This window comes from Oenanthe melanoleuca, chromosome 23 (genome assembly GCF_029582105.1).
Source record: "Oenanthe melanoleuca isolate GR-GAL-2019-014 chromosome 23, OMel1.0, whole genome shotgun sequence".
Classification (NCBI taxonomy): domain Eukaryota; kingdom Metazoa; phylum Chordata; class Aves; order Passeriformes; family Muscicapidae; genus Oenanthe; species Oenanthe melanoleuca.
The window spans coordinates 325,000-342,477 of NC_079356.1; the positions used below are offsets into that span (position 1 = coordinate 325,000).

Below are 17,478 nucleotides of genomic sequence, written 5' to 3' on the forward strand. Positions count from 1 at the left end.
ATTTCGGGAAGGGCTTTAAGAAAGCTGTGATGTCTCAGTGCTTCCAGACGTATGAATAGGAGACAATTTGCTTACACTTTTTAAAAAAGAAGTTTCTTATGGCTCTGAGAGGAAAAAACAGTTGGTGACGGAGCTGGAATGTGCCCTCGTGCTTTAACAAATGAGCGCAGAGGGGTGAAAAAAGCCGCAAATGTCTTCTTACATATGATAGAGTTGGGATTTGAAATTTCCTGGGCATCTTACGGGCTTTTTTCCCAGTGTTTGGACTCATGTTTGATGGAGTGTTGCATCCAGGCATCCCTGAGCACAGGGAAGCACAACCCGTGCCGGCAGTGAGGCCATTAACTGCCAAATCCCTGGGTGGCGGGGGAATTACTGATGTAATTTGGGATAAAATGGGAAGAAAACAGCAGAAATAATCCCCTGGCCCCGCTCTGTTTTCCTGCCGGCCCATTAGGGGATATTTGCTTTTGTTCATTCCGCTTGCTCAGGGCTCCCGGGCCCCTCGTTAATGAGCGCTGGGCCTGTGACCGCGGCTTAAGGGACAATGGGGCAGTGTGAGCCAGCAGCCCCGCGGGCCGGGCTCGGATGGAGCGGGATGGGGACAGGGCTGCACGGGGGAGCTGGAAAACGGGGGTGGGTGGGAGCTGGGATGATGGGAGGGGGCTGTCTGTGTCCCCTCCCGTGAGAGCAAGTGGCCTTTTGGCATCTGCTCCGTGCACGCCGTGCACCAGGGAGCTGCGCTGTGAGCATCCTCAGATTCCCAGGAGATGAACCTGTAATAAAATAGAGCTGCCCACAGGACTCAGCAGCGCTGAGGGGGCTCAGGGCCTGGCTCAGAACTGCCAGACTCACACCGGGCCGTGGGGAGACCCCCAGGAAACCAAGCTGCAGGTTTGGGGTCAAAGCACCAATTTTGTGTGGCCACCACAGACAAGCTGTTTCCTGGGGGAAGCCCCTTGTGCTACCTTGGGAAGCAAAACTGAGAGCTGCATGCTGCTCCTGCTGCTGAGGCCTCCCTGGGACCTGGCACCTGCCAGCAGGACCTGACCCCTGCCCTTGGGACATGTCTTGGGGAACGTCTGGAGTCCCCCAGCATTGCAGGGATGTCACACTGTCCTGGTGGGGCGTTGCAGGGGTGTCACACTGTCCTGGTGGGACATTGCAGGGATGTCACACTGTCCTGGTGGGGCATTGCAGGGGTGTCACACAATTCCTGGTGGGACATTGCAGGGATGTCACACTGTCCTGGTGGGACATTGCAGGGATGTCACACTGTCCTGGTGGGGCGTTGCAGGGGTGTCACACTGTCCTGGTGGGGCATTGCAGGGATGTCACACTGTCCTGGTGGGACATTGCAGGGGTGTCACACTGTCCTGGTGGGACATTGCAGGGATGTCACACTGTCCTGGTGGGACATTGCAGGGGTGTCACACTGCCTGGTGGGACATTGCAGGGATGTCACACCGTCCTGGTGGGACATTGCAGGGGTGTCACACTGCCTGGTGGGACATTGCAGGGATGTCACACCGTCCTGGTGGGACATTGCAGGGGTGTCACACCGTCCTGGTGGGGCATTGCAGGGGTGTCACACTGTCCTGGTGGGACATTGCAGGGATGTCACACCGTCCTGGTGGGACACTGCAGGGATGTCACACAATTCCTGGTGGGACATTGCAGGGGTGTCACACAATTCCTGGTGGGACATTGCAGGGGTGTCACACACGTCCTGGTGGGGCATTGCAGGGGTGTCACACTGTCCTGGTGGGACATTGCAGGGGTGTCACACTGTCCTGGTGGCATCCTGGGGAGGGAGCAGCTGCTCTGGGGGCTCAGGGGCTGACAGGTGTGTCCCCACAGCTGGCTGCACCTTCGAGGAGGACAGTGACCCCAGCCAGTGTGAGTACAGCCAGGGCGAGGACGATGACTTCGACTGGGAGCTCCTCCGCAGTTACCTGATGCCTCACCTGACCCCTGACCTGCCTCATGGTGAGTCCTGGCGTGCCCCTGTCTCTGGGGCCTCTGTCCCTACCCCACCTCTGTGCTGTACGCCAGGGCTAGACCATGTGGCTCCTCCTTGTTTAATTCCTGCAGTGTTTTAGGCTTGGCTTCTCCCTGGGTCTGTGGGAAATGGGGGAAAAAACAGTTCTGGCTTTTTCAGCTGTGGGGAAGGGCTTGTGAGTTGGAGGCATCTCCAAAATCTTGGGAAAGGTAAGGAAGAAAATGACAATGGATTTTTAAAAAAATCTAACATTTAAATTTTTTTCTTATTTTATTATAAAATTTTAATTTGTTTTAAATAGTTTTTTGTTATTTTCTGGGTCCATGTCTTCTCTGGTGGCCAGGCAGCTGTGAGGAGCTCCCTTCTCCACGAGGATGGTGTGGGCACCATGCCTGGTGCATCTGGGCGCTTTGCTCATTCCCTGCTCTGAACTCTGTCCTGCTGTGACCCCCTTGAGTCATCCCTGAACCCATTTGCTCAGTGGGGTTCACTGGATGTGAGATGCTCCTTGTTTTTGGCTGCTGGCTTCTGCCTGGTCCTGAAGGCCAAGTCCTGTGCTGAGGATGGGCAGGAAGACAGGAGAGCTGGTTTACAGCTCAACAGTAAAAATGACCTTTTCTGTTTATTAAGATATTACCTGCTTTATAGGAAACTCTTTACTGTTCCATCAACCTGCCTCCAGCTGTTTATCTTGTGCCTTGTTTATGCCAGGGCTTAGTTTGGCTTTTCCCCTCCACTAACTCTCCTCTGCCATTGCCTTTTCCATCCCCTTTGCCTTCCATCCTGTCCCTCCTGGCATGTCCTGGGTGCTGGCAGATCCCTGCTCCTCCCTTGATGATTTTTCCAAGTAATTGCTTTAAACTGAGCTATCCTAATTGGTGTATGTCCAGGGGGGCTTCCTGGGGAAAGCAGAGCTGGGAGTTGAGGTGGCTCATGATGGAGTCTGAAACCTGTAATTAGTTGAATTTCCTGCTCAGTATTCAGTTGTAATTTAACATCTGCAGTGAACTGCCTGAGTTTAAAGGCTGGGGGCTTGCAGGGGGGCTGGAGGGTTGGCTGGAATGGGGCTGCTCTCCCTACTCGAGGAACAAAGAGTTTAAGGGGTGAACTGCAGGACTGATGGGGAGGGGGGTGTGACATCTCAGGTTGGATGGTGTGAGCATTGCAGTCACCCTGGGAAGAGATTTTTGTCCCTGTAGCTCCCCTCAGAGCAGTAGATGGTCTTGGGGCACCAGGGGGTGCAGGGACCCCTCTTTGGCTGGTTTTACCCTCTTTGGGGTGGGGAGCTGTGCATGAGGCTCCTGCAGCCCCATCACCCCTCGGCCCTTGCAGCAGCTCAGGGATCAAAGGGACTTCACAGCACCAGGGCCTCTCCAGGGAGCACTTTCCAAAGAGTCTCGTGGTCTCAGATTGAAATGAGTTTTTATTGGAGATCAGCCAGTTTCAAGGAGTGTAGGATTTATTGGAGTGGGCGCTGGCTGCTGGCCACCTGCTGCTACCTTTCCATCCCACTCTCTTCTTGCTTTCTTGTTTGGTTTGGGGCTTTTTCCCCCCTTCTCTTGACTTGTCTCTCGTTCACCTAAAGATGACAGATGGGTCTCTCCCACATTGCAGTCGTGATTATTGGGTTTTTTTTGTGTCTTTATTGTTCCTTTTTTAAAGGAGCAGCTGTAGGGAGCTGGGTAAGGCAGGTGTGAGCCTGCAGTCCCAGACTAGCTTGGGTTGGAAGGGACCTTAAAATTCATCCAGTTCCACTCCCAGCCATAGCAGGGGCACCTTCCCCTATTCCAGGCTGCTCCCAATGTCCAGCCTGGCCTTGGGCACTGCCAGGGATCCAGGGGCAGCCACAGCTGCTCTGGCAATTCCATCCCAGCCCTGCCCACCCTGCCAGGGAACAATTCCTGCCCAGGATCCCCCCCAGCCCTGCCCTCTGGCAGTGGGAGCCATTCCCTGTGCCTGTCCCTCTGTCCCTTGTCCCCAATCCCTCTCCAGCTCTCCTGCAGTCTCTTTTGGTACTGAAAGGGGCTCTGAGGTCCCTCACTCAAAATATTCAAATACATATTTGTGGGTGGCATTTTTCCTCAAATATGCTTTTTTCCTAGATTTTTCCTCACTGACATTAGCAAACTCCCGGTGCATGGAGCTGCTGTGTTCCTGCACAACCCTGTCCTGTGCTGTGGGGGACTGAGCTGTTGTCCCCACCCAAGAGCTCAGATGTCTCCCCATCCCATCCAAGGACTTGCTCAGCTCCCAGCTCAAGCACGGCTTCCCACTCAGCTCCTGCTGCCCACCCATAAAACCCTTGAACCACAAGGGATTGTTTGCTGCCATGGGAATTGCTGCAGCGTGTCCAAGGGTGGTGGGACATCAGCCCCTGGTGCTGGGGCTGCTTTGGGAGGTGCTCAGCTCAGCACTGGGAGTGGTTCCTGGTTCCCGTGCCGGCTCTGACACGGAGAAGGATCCGGCACACGCCAGCTTTGTCCTCCAGCAGCATTTCCTGGAGACAGATGCTGCAGTGCTCAGACCTGCTCCCCTGGCACCTCTTGTCTGGCAGTGCCGCCCTCTCCCTGTCATCCTGCCTGCCTTCCCTGCCTTCTAATAGCTCTTGGAAGCTCTTTTTAATTTATTTTTATCTCTCGATGATTTTGTAGGAGGAAAAACTCATTGAGACGGGAAGCAGGGGGAGTGGGTTCTTCCCCCTCTTCTTACAGGGCTGTTTGGGTTTTCCCTGGAGGGATGCAGTGGCAGGCAGGACCCTTGGGATGGGCAGCACCATAAAAAGAGCTGCCCCTTCCCTCCCTGGGCTTCAACTGGCCCTGGGCACTGCCAGGGATCCAGGGGCAGCCACAGCTTCTCTGGGCACCCTGTGCCAGCCCTGCCCTCCCTCACAGGGAACAATTCCTGCCCAATATCCCATCCAACCCTACCCTCTGGCAGTTTGAAGTACCTCTGCTTCTCTTATGTTTACAAAAGAAACCCAACCCACACCCTGGGCTTCAGGCTCATGCCAGATATTTACAGCAGAGGAGGATAAAATTAGCACAAAAGCGAGGGGTTGGAACCTGCTTTTTCCAATCATGCAACACCAGGAAGAAAATTAAGAGGGGAAAATAGTGTGTGTGGGAATACCTGCCCAATGAGGGATGCTCAGGTGCATCCCTGCTCCCAGGTGACCTTATGGGCATTCTCTGTCTTTTAAAATAACTCATGAGTGGTTTAATTTTAGTCTTGGCCTCTTTATTTTGGTCCTGTGGCTTTTTGTTAGTAAAGGGAGGGCAGAGGAAGGGCCTGTGTTTGTTAACAAGAGCCCATTCGTTAATGAAGTGGCTTTTGGGAGATGTCCCCTGGCATGGGGTGGGTCAGTGGTCTCTCTCCACTCTGCTGTTGCCTGGGCCAAATAGGGCTGATCTCATTAGAGCAGAAGTAATTTTGCTGGGGGAAATAAGAGGAGAAAAAAGAGAAGCATGGACATAGTGGCTTCCCCTTGGTGTGTGAAACGAGCTGTGCTGGACTCTGAGGAAATAAATTGTCATCATTTTATTTCACCCTGAGTGGCCACCCCAAGGGGCTGGCAGGACCAGGCAGCCGTGCAGGTCAGTGCTGTGCTGAACATTTCCCCTTTAGGGATTGCTTTGCTTGCCCCAGCTCCCGTGCCTGAAGAGTGCACTGGGAGATGTCTGGTACTGGCACTGTGTCACCCCAGCTGGTGCTGTGACCCCTGGGTGTTTTTGGGGTCCCCCCCAGGTGCAGGTCCCAAATTCTGGGGCAGTGAATGGGTGCCTCCTGCAATCCCAAGTGTTGCAGGGAAATGGATGGGTGCCCCCTGCAATTCTCCTTCACTCTCCTTAGGCTTTTCTTGGAGCTGCTCAGTGGGAGTTGATGGGAGGAAAGCGCCTGAGTTTAGAATTAATAACGAAGCACTGACTGTCAGGAAAACAATGGTAGGCTTGAATAAACGGCCCAGCTTTGTTATTTACAGCTTCTGCTGGTATTAAAATGGAGATTAATATTGCCCTTGCCTTTGGTGAGGGGGAGGATTCGGTGGGGCAGCTTCCCATGCATCCCATGTCCCATCCATCCTGTGTGCCAACCCCACGGCTCTGGGACAGCTCTGGGAGCTGCCACCAAGGGCTAGGACTCCTGCATTCCCTCCTGCCTCTGGACTGCCTGGGCTGGAGTGTGCAGGAACAGGAAATGATGCTGCCTTTGGGGTCCCCTTTGGGATTGCAATCCTGCCTGCCCTATAAGTACAGCTTCAAGGCTGTGCTGGGGCTCCTGATTGTGCTGCTGGTGATGTTGGGTGGTGGGAGGTGGGATCCCAGCGGCGTCTGGTGGTGAGGCAGGTCTGGGAATGACAGCCCTGAGAGCTAGGATGCTGCTGCTGCTTGTTAAGCCAACAAGGTTTTCCCCCTGCAAGTGCCTGCTGAGCACAGTTTAAATGCAGTGACAACTGTGTGGTAAATCTTACGAGGAGCTGGGAGTGGAGTTAAACAGCTGGGGCCCGTCTGGGGAGGGGGATTGATGCAGCCAAAGCTGTGAGAGTTAAAGGAGGGTGACATTGGAGCTTTTCCTGACCCTGGTACCCTGGGGAGGCAGCAGCTCTGATCTTCCCCTCCTCATCCAGCAGCCAGGTCCCACTGCAGCGTCCTGCTGCTGCCCAAAAGCATCTGCCCCTGAGCCCATCCCAGCTCCCTCCTGTCCTGCACACCCTCGTGGGCTGTCATGGGCCAGCACCCTGGGGTACATGGACATCTTTGTGGCCCCACATCCTCCATCTTCTCTATCCCTTCTGGTAGAGCTCAGGAGAGGTGGAAGAGGGGGATTAGAATCATAGAATGTCCTTAGTTGAGAGGGACCCACAGGGATCATCCAGTCCAGCCCCTGTCCCTGCCCAGACCCCCAGCAATCCCCCTGTCGATCCCTGGAGCTCTGGCAGCCTCGGGGCCGTGCCCATTCCCTGGGAGCCTGGGCAGTGCCAGCACCTCTGGGGGAGGGAAGAACCTTTCCCTGAGCTCCAGCCTGAGCTGCCCTGGCCCAGGGAGCAGAGATTGGAGCTGCAGCCCCTGCTGAGCTCTGCCCTCAGTGTCCTCTGCTCCAGCTGAACACACTGAGTGCCCTCAGCCGCCGCCTGTGTGGCCCCTCCAGACCCTTCAGCATCCTCACACTGCTCCACTCTTTCCCCCTTCTCCCCCGCTGCCCCAGGCTCCTACTTGATGGTGAACTCCTCTCAGCACACCCCGGGCCAGAAAGCTCAGCTGCTGCTCCAAGCACTGAGTGAGAATGACACGCACTGCCTGCAGTTCAGCTACTTCATGTTCAGCCGGGACGGCCGCAGCCCCGGCGCGCTCAGCGCCTTCGTGCGCGCGGCCGGGGGCGCGCTGGGCAGCGCCGTCTGGAACGCGTCCGGCTCGCACGGCCGCCAGTGGCACCAGGCGGAGCTGGCGGTCAGCCTCTTCTGGCCCAGCGAGTACCAGGTGAGGCCAGCATCCCCCTGGCCCCAGCCCGGCCCCCTGGCCGCGGGTGACCCCTGTTTGGTGCCGCAGGTGCTGTTCGAGGCGGTGGTTTCCAGCGAGCGCAGGGGCTACCTGGGCCTGGATGACATATTGCTCCTGAATTATCCCTGCTGTGAGTGCCGTGGGATGGGACCTGAGGGGGCTGGGCTGGGCTGGGCAGCAGGGCTTGGAGCTTGTCCATTGGGGTGGTCCTGGGGAGGGAGGAGGGCCCAATGCCAGGGTGCAGTCTGGTGGCACTGGGTGCCCTGAAGTTACCTGGGCTGGTGGAGCTCCATCTCCTGGGCTCCCCCGAGGCTCCTTTTTTGCATCTCCATCCCTGTCTCCACCAGCTCCGACATTGCTTTTGGAAAAGACTGAACACGAGGCCTGAGTGTCCCCATCAAGAGAGGCCTCCGAGGCTAGTGGGGACCCAGAATCCCAGACTGTCCCAACACACTGGCTCTTGGGGTCATCCCTATTTCTTTCAGGCAGGAGACCTGCCCCCTCTATCAATACTCAGCATCTGGCAGACCAGCACTGTGAAGTGCTGGAGAGAAAGGCTTATCCCTCCCTGGGACACTGGCTGGTTCTGTGGGGACAGGAGCACATGGCTGGGAGGGTGGGCATCAGGCTCAGCTCAGCTGTGACATCCTGGGTGGGTTTTTGGGTGCGGAGGGAATTTTGCAGCAGTGCTGCCGTGGGGCCCCTTGGAGCTCAGGTCCTTCCTCACCCCTTGCTTTGTCCCTCGGCAGCGAAAGCGCCGCATTTCTCGCGCCTGGGCGACGTGGAGGTGAATGCGGGACAAAACGCCACCTTCCAGTGCGTGGCCGCGGGCAAGGCGGCCGAGGCCGAGCGCTTCCTCCTGCAGGTGAGGAGCGGTGTGGTGAAACTGCCACAGCCAGCTGCACGCATGGCTTTCCTGTGCAGAAATCCCCGCTGCAGGGCGGGAGAAGGGCGATGCCCCTGCTCTTAAGCACCGTGTGGGGACAGCCCCGGTGGCTCCGGAGGTGGCAGCGAACCTCCGTGACACCGCGTGTCCCGTGGGCAGAGGCAGAGCGGCGAGCTGGTCCCTGCGGCCTCGGTGAAGCACATCAGCCACCGGCGCTTCCTGGCCACGTTCCAGCTGGACGCGGTGTCCAAGGCGGAGCAGGACCTGTACCGCTGCGTCACCCAGGCCGCCCGCGGCGCCGGCGTCTCCAACTTCGCCGAGCTCATCGTCAAAGGTGGGTCAGCTGCCCTCGCCCTGTCCGCCTGCTCTGCTGTGTGGGATGCCCGGGACAATGGCATTGCAGTTCCTCACTGTGGATGAGTTGTTAAATGTGGACTGTGCAGCATAAAACCAGAAACTCCCTTTCCTGGTAGCCTTAGATCATTTATTTTTGATTGCAGTAGGTGGGAATTAATTAATTATGGTGAAACTGTGCGGCACCATGCTGGGCCGTCTGACTTATAAAGATAATTAAGTTTTGATCAGATGAAACCCTATTGCAGCTGTTAAAGCCTTCTGAAAGTGATGGAGGGCACAGGCACAGCCTGAAGTTTGAATACTGTATTGATACTTCCTGTTCTTGGGTGACTCCCACATCCTCTGGGTAGGGAATCCGAGTTTGTTCTGTGCTGTGTAGCACAAATCCCAGAATGGTTTGTAAGGGACCTTAAAGCTCATCCAGCCCCATCCCCTGCCATGGGCAGGGACACCTTCCACTCAATCAGGTTGCTCAGAGCCCTCTCTAGCCTGGCCTTGGACACTTACAGTAATGGAGCAGCCACAGCTTCTCTGGGCAACCTGTGCCAAGGCCTCCCCACCCTCAGGGAAGAATCTTTTCCTAATGTCTAATCTAAACCTGCTTTGCATCAGTGTGAAGCCATTCCCCCTTGTCCTGTCATTACATGCTCCATCTCCTTTGTAGCCCCTTCAGATACTGGAAGGTCATACTTAGATCCAAAGATTCTCTTCTCCAGCCTGAGTGTGGTGGGTTGGTGTGGGAAAAGACACTGGGAACACGTTGACTGCAGCCTGTAAACAATAACATAAAACCATGGTGGTTGTGCCAGCGCTGGCCTGGCTCTAGGGATGCTCCACCTGCCCCTTCTGCGCTCTCTTCCAGAGCCCCCCACCCCCATTGCACCTCCCCAGCTGCTCCGGGCCGGCTCCACCTACCTCATCATCCAGCTCAACACCAACTCCATCATCGGCGACGGCCCCATCGTGCGCAAGGAGATCGAGTACCGCATGACCTCGGGGCCCTGGTCGGAGGTGCACGCTGTCAACATGCAGACCTACAAGCTCTGGCACCTGGACCCCGACACGGAGTACGAGATCAGCGTCCTGCTCACCCGGCCCGGCGAGGGCGGCACTGGCAAGCCGGGGCCACCGCTCATCAGCCGCACCAAGTGTGCAGGTGGGTCCTGTGGCATCTCCCGGAGAGCTCCTGGCCCCGAGCCCTGCCCCGTCCTGTGGGGGCAGAGGAGCTGACCCAAGGCGTCTGTGTGTGTCTGTGTGTGTCTGTGTGTGTCTGTGTGTGTCTCTGCTGCTGGCAGAGCGTCCCTCGTTTGCTTCTCCCATTCACTGCAATTAGAGCTGGCTAAGCTCCCTCCCACTGATGGCACTTGGTCCCTCCTCTGGAGAGCTTGACTTGGGCTTGATGACAGCACAAGGGCTCCCATGGCACAGGCACCTTTCTCTGGGCATCTGGGGCTGCTTGTGGGGCTGGTACCCTGCTTCACGTTCACAGGGAAGGATGAGCCTGTGAGGGCTGCTGTCCCTGCAACCCAAACTTCAGGGTTGGTGGCTGACAGATGTCCCCAGTGGTGTCCCCAGCCCTGTCTGCAGGGTAGCAGCATCCTTTGCTGGGGCTGGTCCCAGTTTTGCAGTCAGGGTTTCTCTCTGCACTCGTCCCTTTTGTCCCTGTGCTGTAAAGGGTTTTCCCTGATGAGACACATAAATCGGTGGGATGTTTGCCTCCTAGCTCACCTCTCCCATCTCTTTTTCCCCACAGAGCCCATGCGAGCCCCCAAAGGCCTGGCTTTCTCTGAAATCCAGTCCCGACAGCTGACGTTGCAGTGGGAGCCCCTGGGCTACAACCTGACCCGCTGCCACAGCTACACCGTGTCCCTGTGCTACCGCTACTTCGTGGGCAGTGGCCACAACCAGACCTTCCAGGAGTGCGTGAAGATGGAGCGGAACAGCAACCGCTACACCATCAAAAACCTGCTGCCCTACAGGAACATCCACGTCAAGCTCATCCTCTCCAACCCTGAGGGGCGCAAGGAGGGCAAGGAGGTGATATTCCAGACAGATGAGGATGGTGAGTCTGCCTGGGGAGTGCATCATCCCAGAGCTGCAGCTCCGTAGCTGCTGAGCTGCTAGGGTGTTTCCTGAGGCATGGTGTGCATCCCTGGCTCCTGGCCCATGGGCATGATGGGAATATCTCCTGAGCCAAGGGGGAGGTGAAGGGGATCTCCCAGCCCCAGAGCTGTGTGACAGGAGGAGAGAGAAAGGGGCAGTGATGGTGTTTGTGGAAAGGAGATGCCTGGTGGGCTGGGAGGCTCAGGGGCTGGATGGGGATGTCACTGCAGACACAATGCCCTCATCCCTGGAGTGGAATTTTACCCATGGCTGGTCCAATGGAGGGTGTGGGAGTTGGCTCATACCCAGCTTCTCTCAGCACGAGTCGTCCTCACTCACCTGTTATTGGGAACCAAAGCCTGGCAGCCATAATAACAGCAATTAACACAATTAATGCTTTGCACTTGGGTAACATCTTTTATCTGCTTGGTTGCCGATGGACTCAGCACTGCTGCGTTTCTGGAAAAGTGCTGTTCACCAGTACAGGTGCAGCTTTCCTTGGCTTCCCTGGGGCTCTTCCCTGGTGAAGTTTGCTCTCAGGTGGGTCCGGGTTTGTGCTGAGAGCTCTGCAGGGGTGAGGTCCCGGTTTCTGGCAGCAGCTTTGCTCCTGTTTTCCCCCTGTTCTGGCTGTGCCCTCTTCTGGGTTCCCTGTCACCTGAGCAGGAGGACATCCTTGACTGACACTCCAGCATTGCTCCAAGACTTCTTGGGTTTGGAATCTCTTGCTCTGGCAAGCCCTTCCCTGAGGATCTGCTCAAGCTGAGGCTGCTGGAGACGTCTCCCAGGTCCGGCCTCACCTGCCCCTGACCCTGACTGCATCTTGCCATCAGCAGTGCCTGAGTCACTCTGGGCTCTGGAGATAAGGCAGGAGCTACAGGACAGAGCTGGCTCTGTTTGTCCAGTGCCTCTGTCAGTGACAGGCCACATCCAAGGCTGGCCTCTCCCACTGCTGACTGCTGGGGGCTGAGTGTGGCTGGAGCATCCATGGCTCTCACCTGGAGTCATCCGTTAAGCAAAAATGGAATTAATCTTCAAAGCACTTCTTAGCATCAAGAATCAGCAATTAAAGTGAAGGAACTAGTAATTGCAAAGGATTGAGCTGGCTCTGGAGCTCTGGAGGACCCCTGAGGAGAAGCCTGCCACAGAATTTCCCTGCACAAGGCTTTCAGTTGTTTGTGCAATGCTCACTCCTGTCTCCTAGGCTGGAAAGCAAAACCTGAAGAGCTAGAGCAGAGCTAAAAGTGTCTCTAGGTCCTTTTTCGTCTTCAAAGCCTAAATCCAGCACCTTCTTCTGCACACCAGCACTTTCCCCATCCCCAGCCCTGAGCCTGCCCCAGCGGGGGCACCCAGCTCCACCCTGCCCATGGTTTATTTTCCAGCTATAATTGCTCCTGTTGTTCTCACTGGGCTGTGACTGCTCCAGCTGTTTGCTTATGGAATATTAATACAGGAGCTCCAGATGTCTTTTTGCTATACTCTAATCACTCCAGCTGCTTTTCCCTGTGCCTCAATTAACTGGGGCTAGTGGCTTCCCCCTTGGATTGAACTTGAGGCTGTGTATACATTCAGTCTCATGGAGATGGATCTATGGATATATGGCAGATACTCCTCACGTGTCTGGCCCAGCCTGCCTGGGAGGATGATGAGACTTTGAGCTCCTAGAACTGTGGGATAAGCAGCTGCCCATGCAAGTAAACCAAGGTGCCAAAAGCTCGTTGATGACAGGACCCTTAATTGTGGTTTATTTTGGCATGAGGTCTGTTTTGGCAGCAGCATCCCCTGGGGCTGCTGTTGGTGGGCTGCAAAGAGGCACCTCCCCCTCCTGAGTGGTAAACCGTGGTTTTGGGCTGGAAAATCCAAGTAAGTGGGCCAAACCAAGGCTGTTGTTTCCAGCATCCCTCTTGGACCCTGGGCAAAGCTGTGCTGGGCGTGTGGGCAGGACACTGAGGGGAGTCCATGGGTTGTCCAGCTGCCCCCTATGGATCCAGGTCCTATGGATCCACAGCTGGAGACTTCATTCTGTGTGTGCTTGAAGTGATGGAACTCAGTCCCTGGGCCCTGTGGAAATATCCCTGCAGTGTGATGGTGCTGCAGGGAGCCAGTTCTCCCTGTGCAGGCAGGGTGCGTGCGCTGCAAGCCAGGATAAATGTATATAATTCCATAAATAAATATATGTTTGCAAATATGCATAGCAGAGGGGTATGTGCACACCTGGGAGCTGTTGTGTGCATCTTCTCTTTCACCCTGGGGTGGAAGCATGATACGTGTACTTATATACGTGAATATATAGGCATTATAATATTAAGATAATATATAAATTATCCTATGGACAAAAACAATGATACAACATACAATAATAAAAAATAAGATGTAATTGTCTGTATAATGCAGACTATGTATAATAATAGAAAATAACATACAATTATATATAGTGTAGGTTCTGTATATTAAAACCCAGTCTCTGTAGGTACACACTTTCCTGCCCTACAGGTTTCTGTAATTCTTCCCGAATTTAATAAGCGCGTGTGTACACGTGTAGGACACAGTGCCTCTGATTAAATTAACTTGTAAATCAGGTGGAAACGGCGCGCGGGAGGTGATCCCTCTCTCCCGGCCCGTAATCACCCCTGGACAAAAGCTGGGAAAAAACCAATCAGAGAGAGGAGCTGCTGTCCCCGGCGAGGTTTGGGAGTGGGGGATGCTGCTGGTGCCCTCCCTCGCTGGCCGCCTCAGGTGGAGAAATCCCTCATACGGGAGCGGATATTGATCCCGGCGCCGCTGACTGCCGTCTGCAATTACAGTTATTATTGTGCTGCTGTTAATTAGAGGGGAGGCTGGGCCATGTTGAGCCCGGCTGTGAGCTTGTTGCTGCTCCTGGCAGTGTCACAACAGGATGCTGATGGCTCCGGGGGGGAAGTTGGGTGGTGGGGGAAAAGGGAATTTCTTTCTTTTCCTCATGCTGGAAAGCTCGGGCACCCTGTGCTGCTGCCGGTGCCTGGGCTGAGGTGCTGGAAGTGGTACTTGTGGGGTTTGTGCTGCTGTGGGGACCTCCCCCTCCCATGGCAAAGTGTCACCAGTGGATCCAGGGGCATCGATGCCTTGGGCATCTCCCTGGGGAGCCACCAGCTGTCTGGTGGCACGTGCTGGAGATGAGTGACACGGCAAAGGGAACGTGGTGGCTCAGCCACATCCACCCAGAGGGGTTTCCTGGAGCACTTCTTACAGACTGGTCTCCAGCTACATCCAAGCACACCTCCTTTCCTTCCCAGTGCCTGGCGGCATCGCCTCCGAGTCCCTCACCTTCACGCCGCTGGAGGACATGATATTCCTGAAATGGGAGGAGCCGGTGGAGCCCAACGGCCTCATCACGCAGTACGAGGTACATCCTGGCCGCTGTGGCGCCCGGGGGACATGGGGACGTGGAGGGTCCTGTGGAGGGGTGTGTTGGAGGAGTCTCAGACAATCCCTGAGACCATGCCTGCCGGCCGTGGGGAATAGAGGCAGCTGCTGCTACCCCTGAGCCCTTTGGCTTTTCCAGTGAACCTCTGGCCTTTGTTTCACCTCAGAAAGTCCCTGGCTGCCTCCAGGCTGTCCCGTGACTGTCCTCTCCTCTGAATTCTTCACTTTAATCCCTTCTCCACCCAAATCTGGGCTCTGTCCCCTCTCCCACGGCCACAGGTGATGCTGTACCCTGTCCCTGCAGATCAGCTACCAGAGCATCGAGTCCTCAGACCCCGCGGTGAACGTGCCGGGCCCGCGGCGCACGGTGTCCAAGCTGCGCAACGAGACCTACCACGTGTTCTCCAACCTCCACCCTGGCACCACGTACCTGTTCTCGGTGCGGGCCCGTACCGGGAAGGGCTTTGGCCAGACTGCACTCACCGAGATCACCACCAATATCTCCGGTAGGTTCCCCCTCCACTCCTGCTGCTGGGGCTTCTCCTCCACTCAGGTGTCCTAGGGGTGTGGAGTCTCTGGCTCACTCTCGTGGTTTTGGTGACTGGGAGCGTTTTGGGCTGGATGCTGCCACAGAATGATGCTCCTGGTGGTGGCAGCTGTGCTGTGAGCCCTGAGCAGTCCCCAGCTTGGTGGGTCCCTGTCTGGGGAGTCTGGCCAGCCCGGTGCTGGTGGCTGGTGCTGTCAGAGCTCTCAGTAAATGAGGGATTAATTGGGCTTTGTTAATAAGCCATGCAGTACTTGGGGCTCTGCACTCATGTCTGTGGTGTCGCATTAACTGCAGCAAATGGGCCGAGCTGGGTGTGAATGGGGACACTGGGACAAAGCAGCTTAAGCTGGGCCCCAGCGGCTGCCGGCGATGATTTGGGGAGCACAAGGCTATGCCAGGCATGAGAGGGGTCCCCTACCTTGGTCTGGGGTGCTGCTGTGCTGGCCCAGGAGTGCTTCTGCCCTGGGATGGGGGAAGCTCACATTGTGCCCGTGAATTCTGAGTGGTGCTGTTCTTGGCCACATCTCAAGACTGGAGCATTCAGGTTATGCTGAGGATGGATCCCACTCTTGGTTTTTTCACCTCTGCTGGACTGCTGTTGGTAACCTCCCTTGTGCACACCCGGGATCCTCTCTCAATTCTTTCTCACAACCTGGAGAGATTTTTTTACTTATTTGCAGTAATTCGTATTACACCACTGGGTGATGCCTTGCCCTGGGCAAAGCTGCTGATGCCTCAGTTTCCCCCTAAGCCAGGGGAGGCTCAGCACTGACTCCCGCTCCCGTTGCAGCTCCCACCTTCGACTACGGGGACATGCCGTCGCCGCTGAGCGAGTCGGAGAGCACCATCACGGTGCTGCTGCGGCCGGCGCAGGGCAGAGGCGCTCCCATCAGGTGGGTCGGGGCTGCAGGCGGGCCCGAACAGGGGGCACAGCGGGGTCCCAGGGAGGGCAGGACCGTTCTTCCCAGAGCTAACCCGTGCCTGGTGCTCACCAGCACCTACCAGGTGGTTGTGGAGGAGGAGCGGCCCAAGAAGCTGAAGCGGGAGCTGGGCGGGCAGGAGTGCTTCCCGGTGCCGCTCACCTTCGACGACGCCGTGTCCCGCGGCTCCGTGCACTACTTCGGGGCAGAGCTGCCTGCCAGCAGCCTCACCGAGGCCAAGCCCTTCACTGTGGGGGACAACCAGACCTACAGCGGCTACTGGAACCCGCCCCTGGAGCCCAAGAAGGCCTATCTCATCTACTTCCAGGCCATGAGCAACCTCAAAGGGGTGAGTAGCCCTGGCACCAGCCAGGGGTCGGACCAGGTAAAGGCAGTCTGGGGTCTGGGGGTTGGTTGATAAAAATGGTTGATAACAACTTTTAGGTCCCTCTCCCCTGGGTCACCCTCTGGGTCCAGGTGTCTTGCCAGGGGGCAGTTGGTGCCCCAGGCCACCCTTAATGGCCTGTTGAGATGATGGGTGGGTGTCCTGCTCCAGCACCCCTGGCTGCTGCCTGTCCCCATCCCCGTGCCAGTGCTGGGGGTCAAGTAGCCTAATTTCCTCCACCCGTGCAGTACCAGCCAGGACACCAACAAGCACCAGTGCAGAGGGGGCCCCATTCCTGGGGCTGCCCCTGGCTGGAGAAGGACTGTTTGGGCAGCCAGAGCTGTGTGTCATTGCTGGACCCAGCACTGGCAGGACGGCCAGTCCCAGCTCCAGAGATCCTGGGAGCTCCCGGCTGCCCTTGCCTCCCTGCTGCTGCCGGTTCCCTCTTCGGAGCTGGACCCCCTGCATCCCGCGGGCTGATTCCTCCAGAAACCACCGGGCAGGAACACCGGGACCTGTGGGGACCCTTCTCGGCACCGCCCGTCCCACCGCGGGAGCGTCCTCATCCCGCGCTCTCTGTCCTGCTGGGAAGTTGTTACCGAGTCCTTTTCTTTGCTTCGGGGTCGTTCGCACCTCGCTGCGATGTAATTGGGGCCGAGAGAGACAGGGAGGAGCTCTGGCTCGCTTGGCACCACTGGATAATAACTGGTGGCTGATGCTGTGTTGCATCGTTCCTGCTGGGAGGCAATGGATTTATCCCAGCTGCCATCAGATGCTGGAAATACGCTGGATCGTAGCTGGGGTTTTTCGTGCCAGATGAAGCAAGAAGCAGGAGAAGGAAAAGCTGGAGATCCCAGGGAGAGCAGTGCTGTAGCTGGCCCTGCCCTGGGCATGTGGCATGGACAGGTCTTGGGCCGAGGGTGGACAGAGCAGCATTGGTGCCTGGTGTCCCGAGAGACTGGAGGATGCTTGGAAAAGAAGACAGTACTGCCACAACGGTGCTTTTTATTTTGCAACAGAAGTTGAATGCATGGAAAAATGGAATATTTTAGCTGAATCCATCCCTAAATTGCAAATGTTGAAACTGTTGGAGACTTGAGCTGGGACCTCGTGGCAAAATTGGCAGCAGGTGCAGAGCACCAGGATTGCAGCTTGAAACTTTGATGGAAGAGAAACTCATGAAGCTGTGGATGACATGGAATGTTATCCACGGGAATGTTTTAGCTGTAGCTGGTGGCACATTGGTGACATGTGGCTTGGCTGCGTCTGCTGGGTCCTCCCACGCTCTTGAGCTTTGCCATCCCCTCTGCCAGGAGCAGTGGCTCCAGCTAAACCGGGAATGCTGGGGACAGATCATTCAGCAGCATCCCTTGGGATGTGGGTT

At 56.4% G+C, this 17,478-nt stretch overlaps 1 protein-coding gene across 2 annotated transcripts in view; it reads left to right on the forward strand.

The window, feature by feature from the left end:
- PTPRU (protein tyrosine phosphatase receptor type U) overlaps window positions 1-17,478 on the forward strand; it is a 56,614-nt gene that overhangs the window by 13,503 nt on the left and 25,633 nt on the right. For both annotated transcript variants that reach the window (XM_056509040.1, XM_056509041.1), the window contains exons 2-12: window positions 1,861-1,989; window positions 7,205-7,476; window positions 7,546-7,627; window positions 8,247-8,362; window positions 8,543-8,717; window positions 9,603-9,896; window positions 10,494-10,802; window positions 14,113-14,222; window positions 14,547-14,748; window positions 15,580-15,682; window positions 15,785-16,058. In XM_056509040.1, coding sequence (XP_056365015.1) covers window positions 1,861-1,989; window positions 7,205-7,476; window positions 7,546-7,627; window positions 8,247-8,362; window positions 8,543-8,717; window positions 9,603-9,896; window positions 10,494-10,802; window positions 14,113-14,222; window positions 14,547-14,748; window positions 15,580-15,682; window positions 15,785-16,058 — 2,066 coding nt within the window. The remainder of the gene's footprint in view (window positions 1-1,860; window positions 1,990-7,204; window positions 7,477-7,545; window positions 7,628-8,246; window positions 8,363-8,542; window positions 8,718-9,602; window positions 9,897-10,493; window positions 10,803-14,112; window positions 14,223-14,546; window positions 14,749-15,579; window positions 15,683-15,784; window positions 16,059-17,478) is intronic.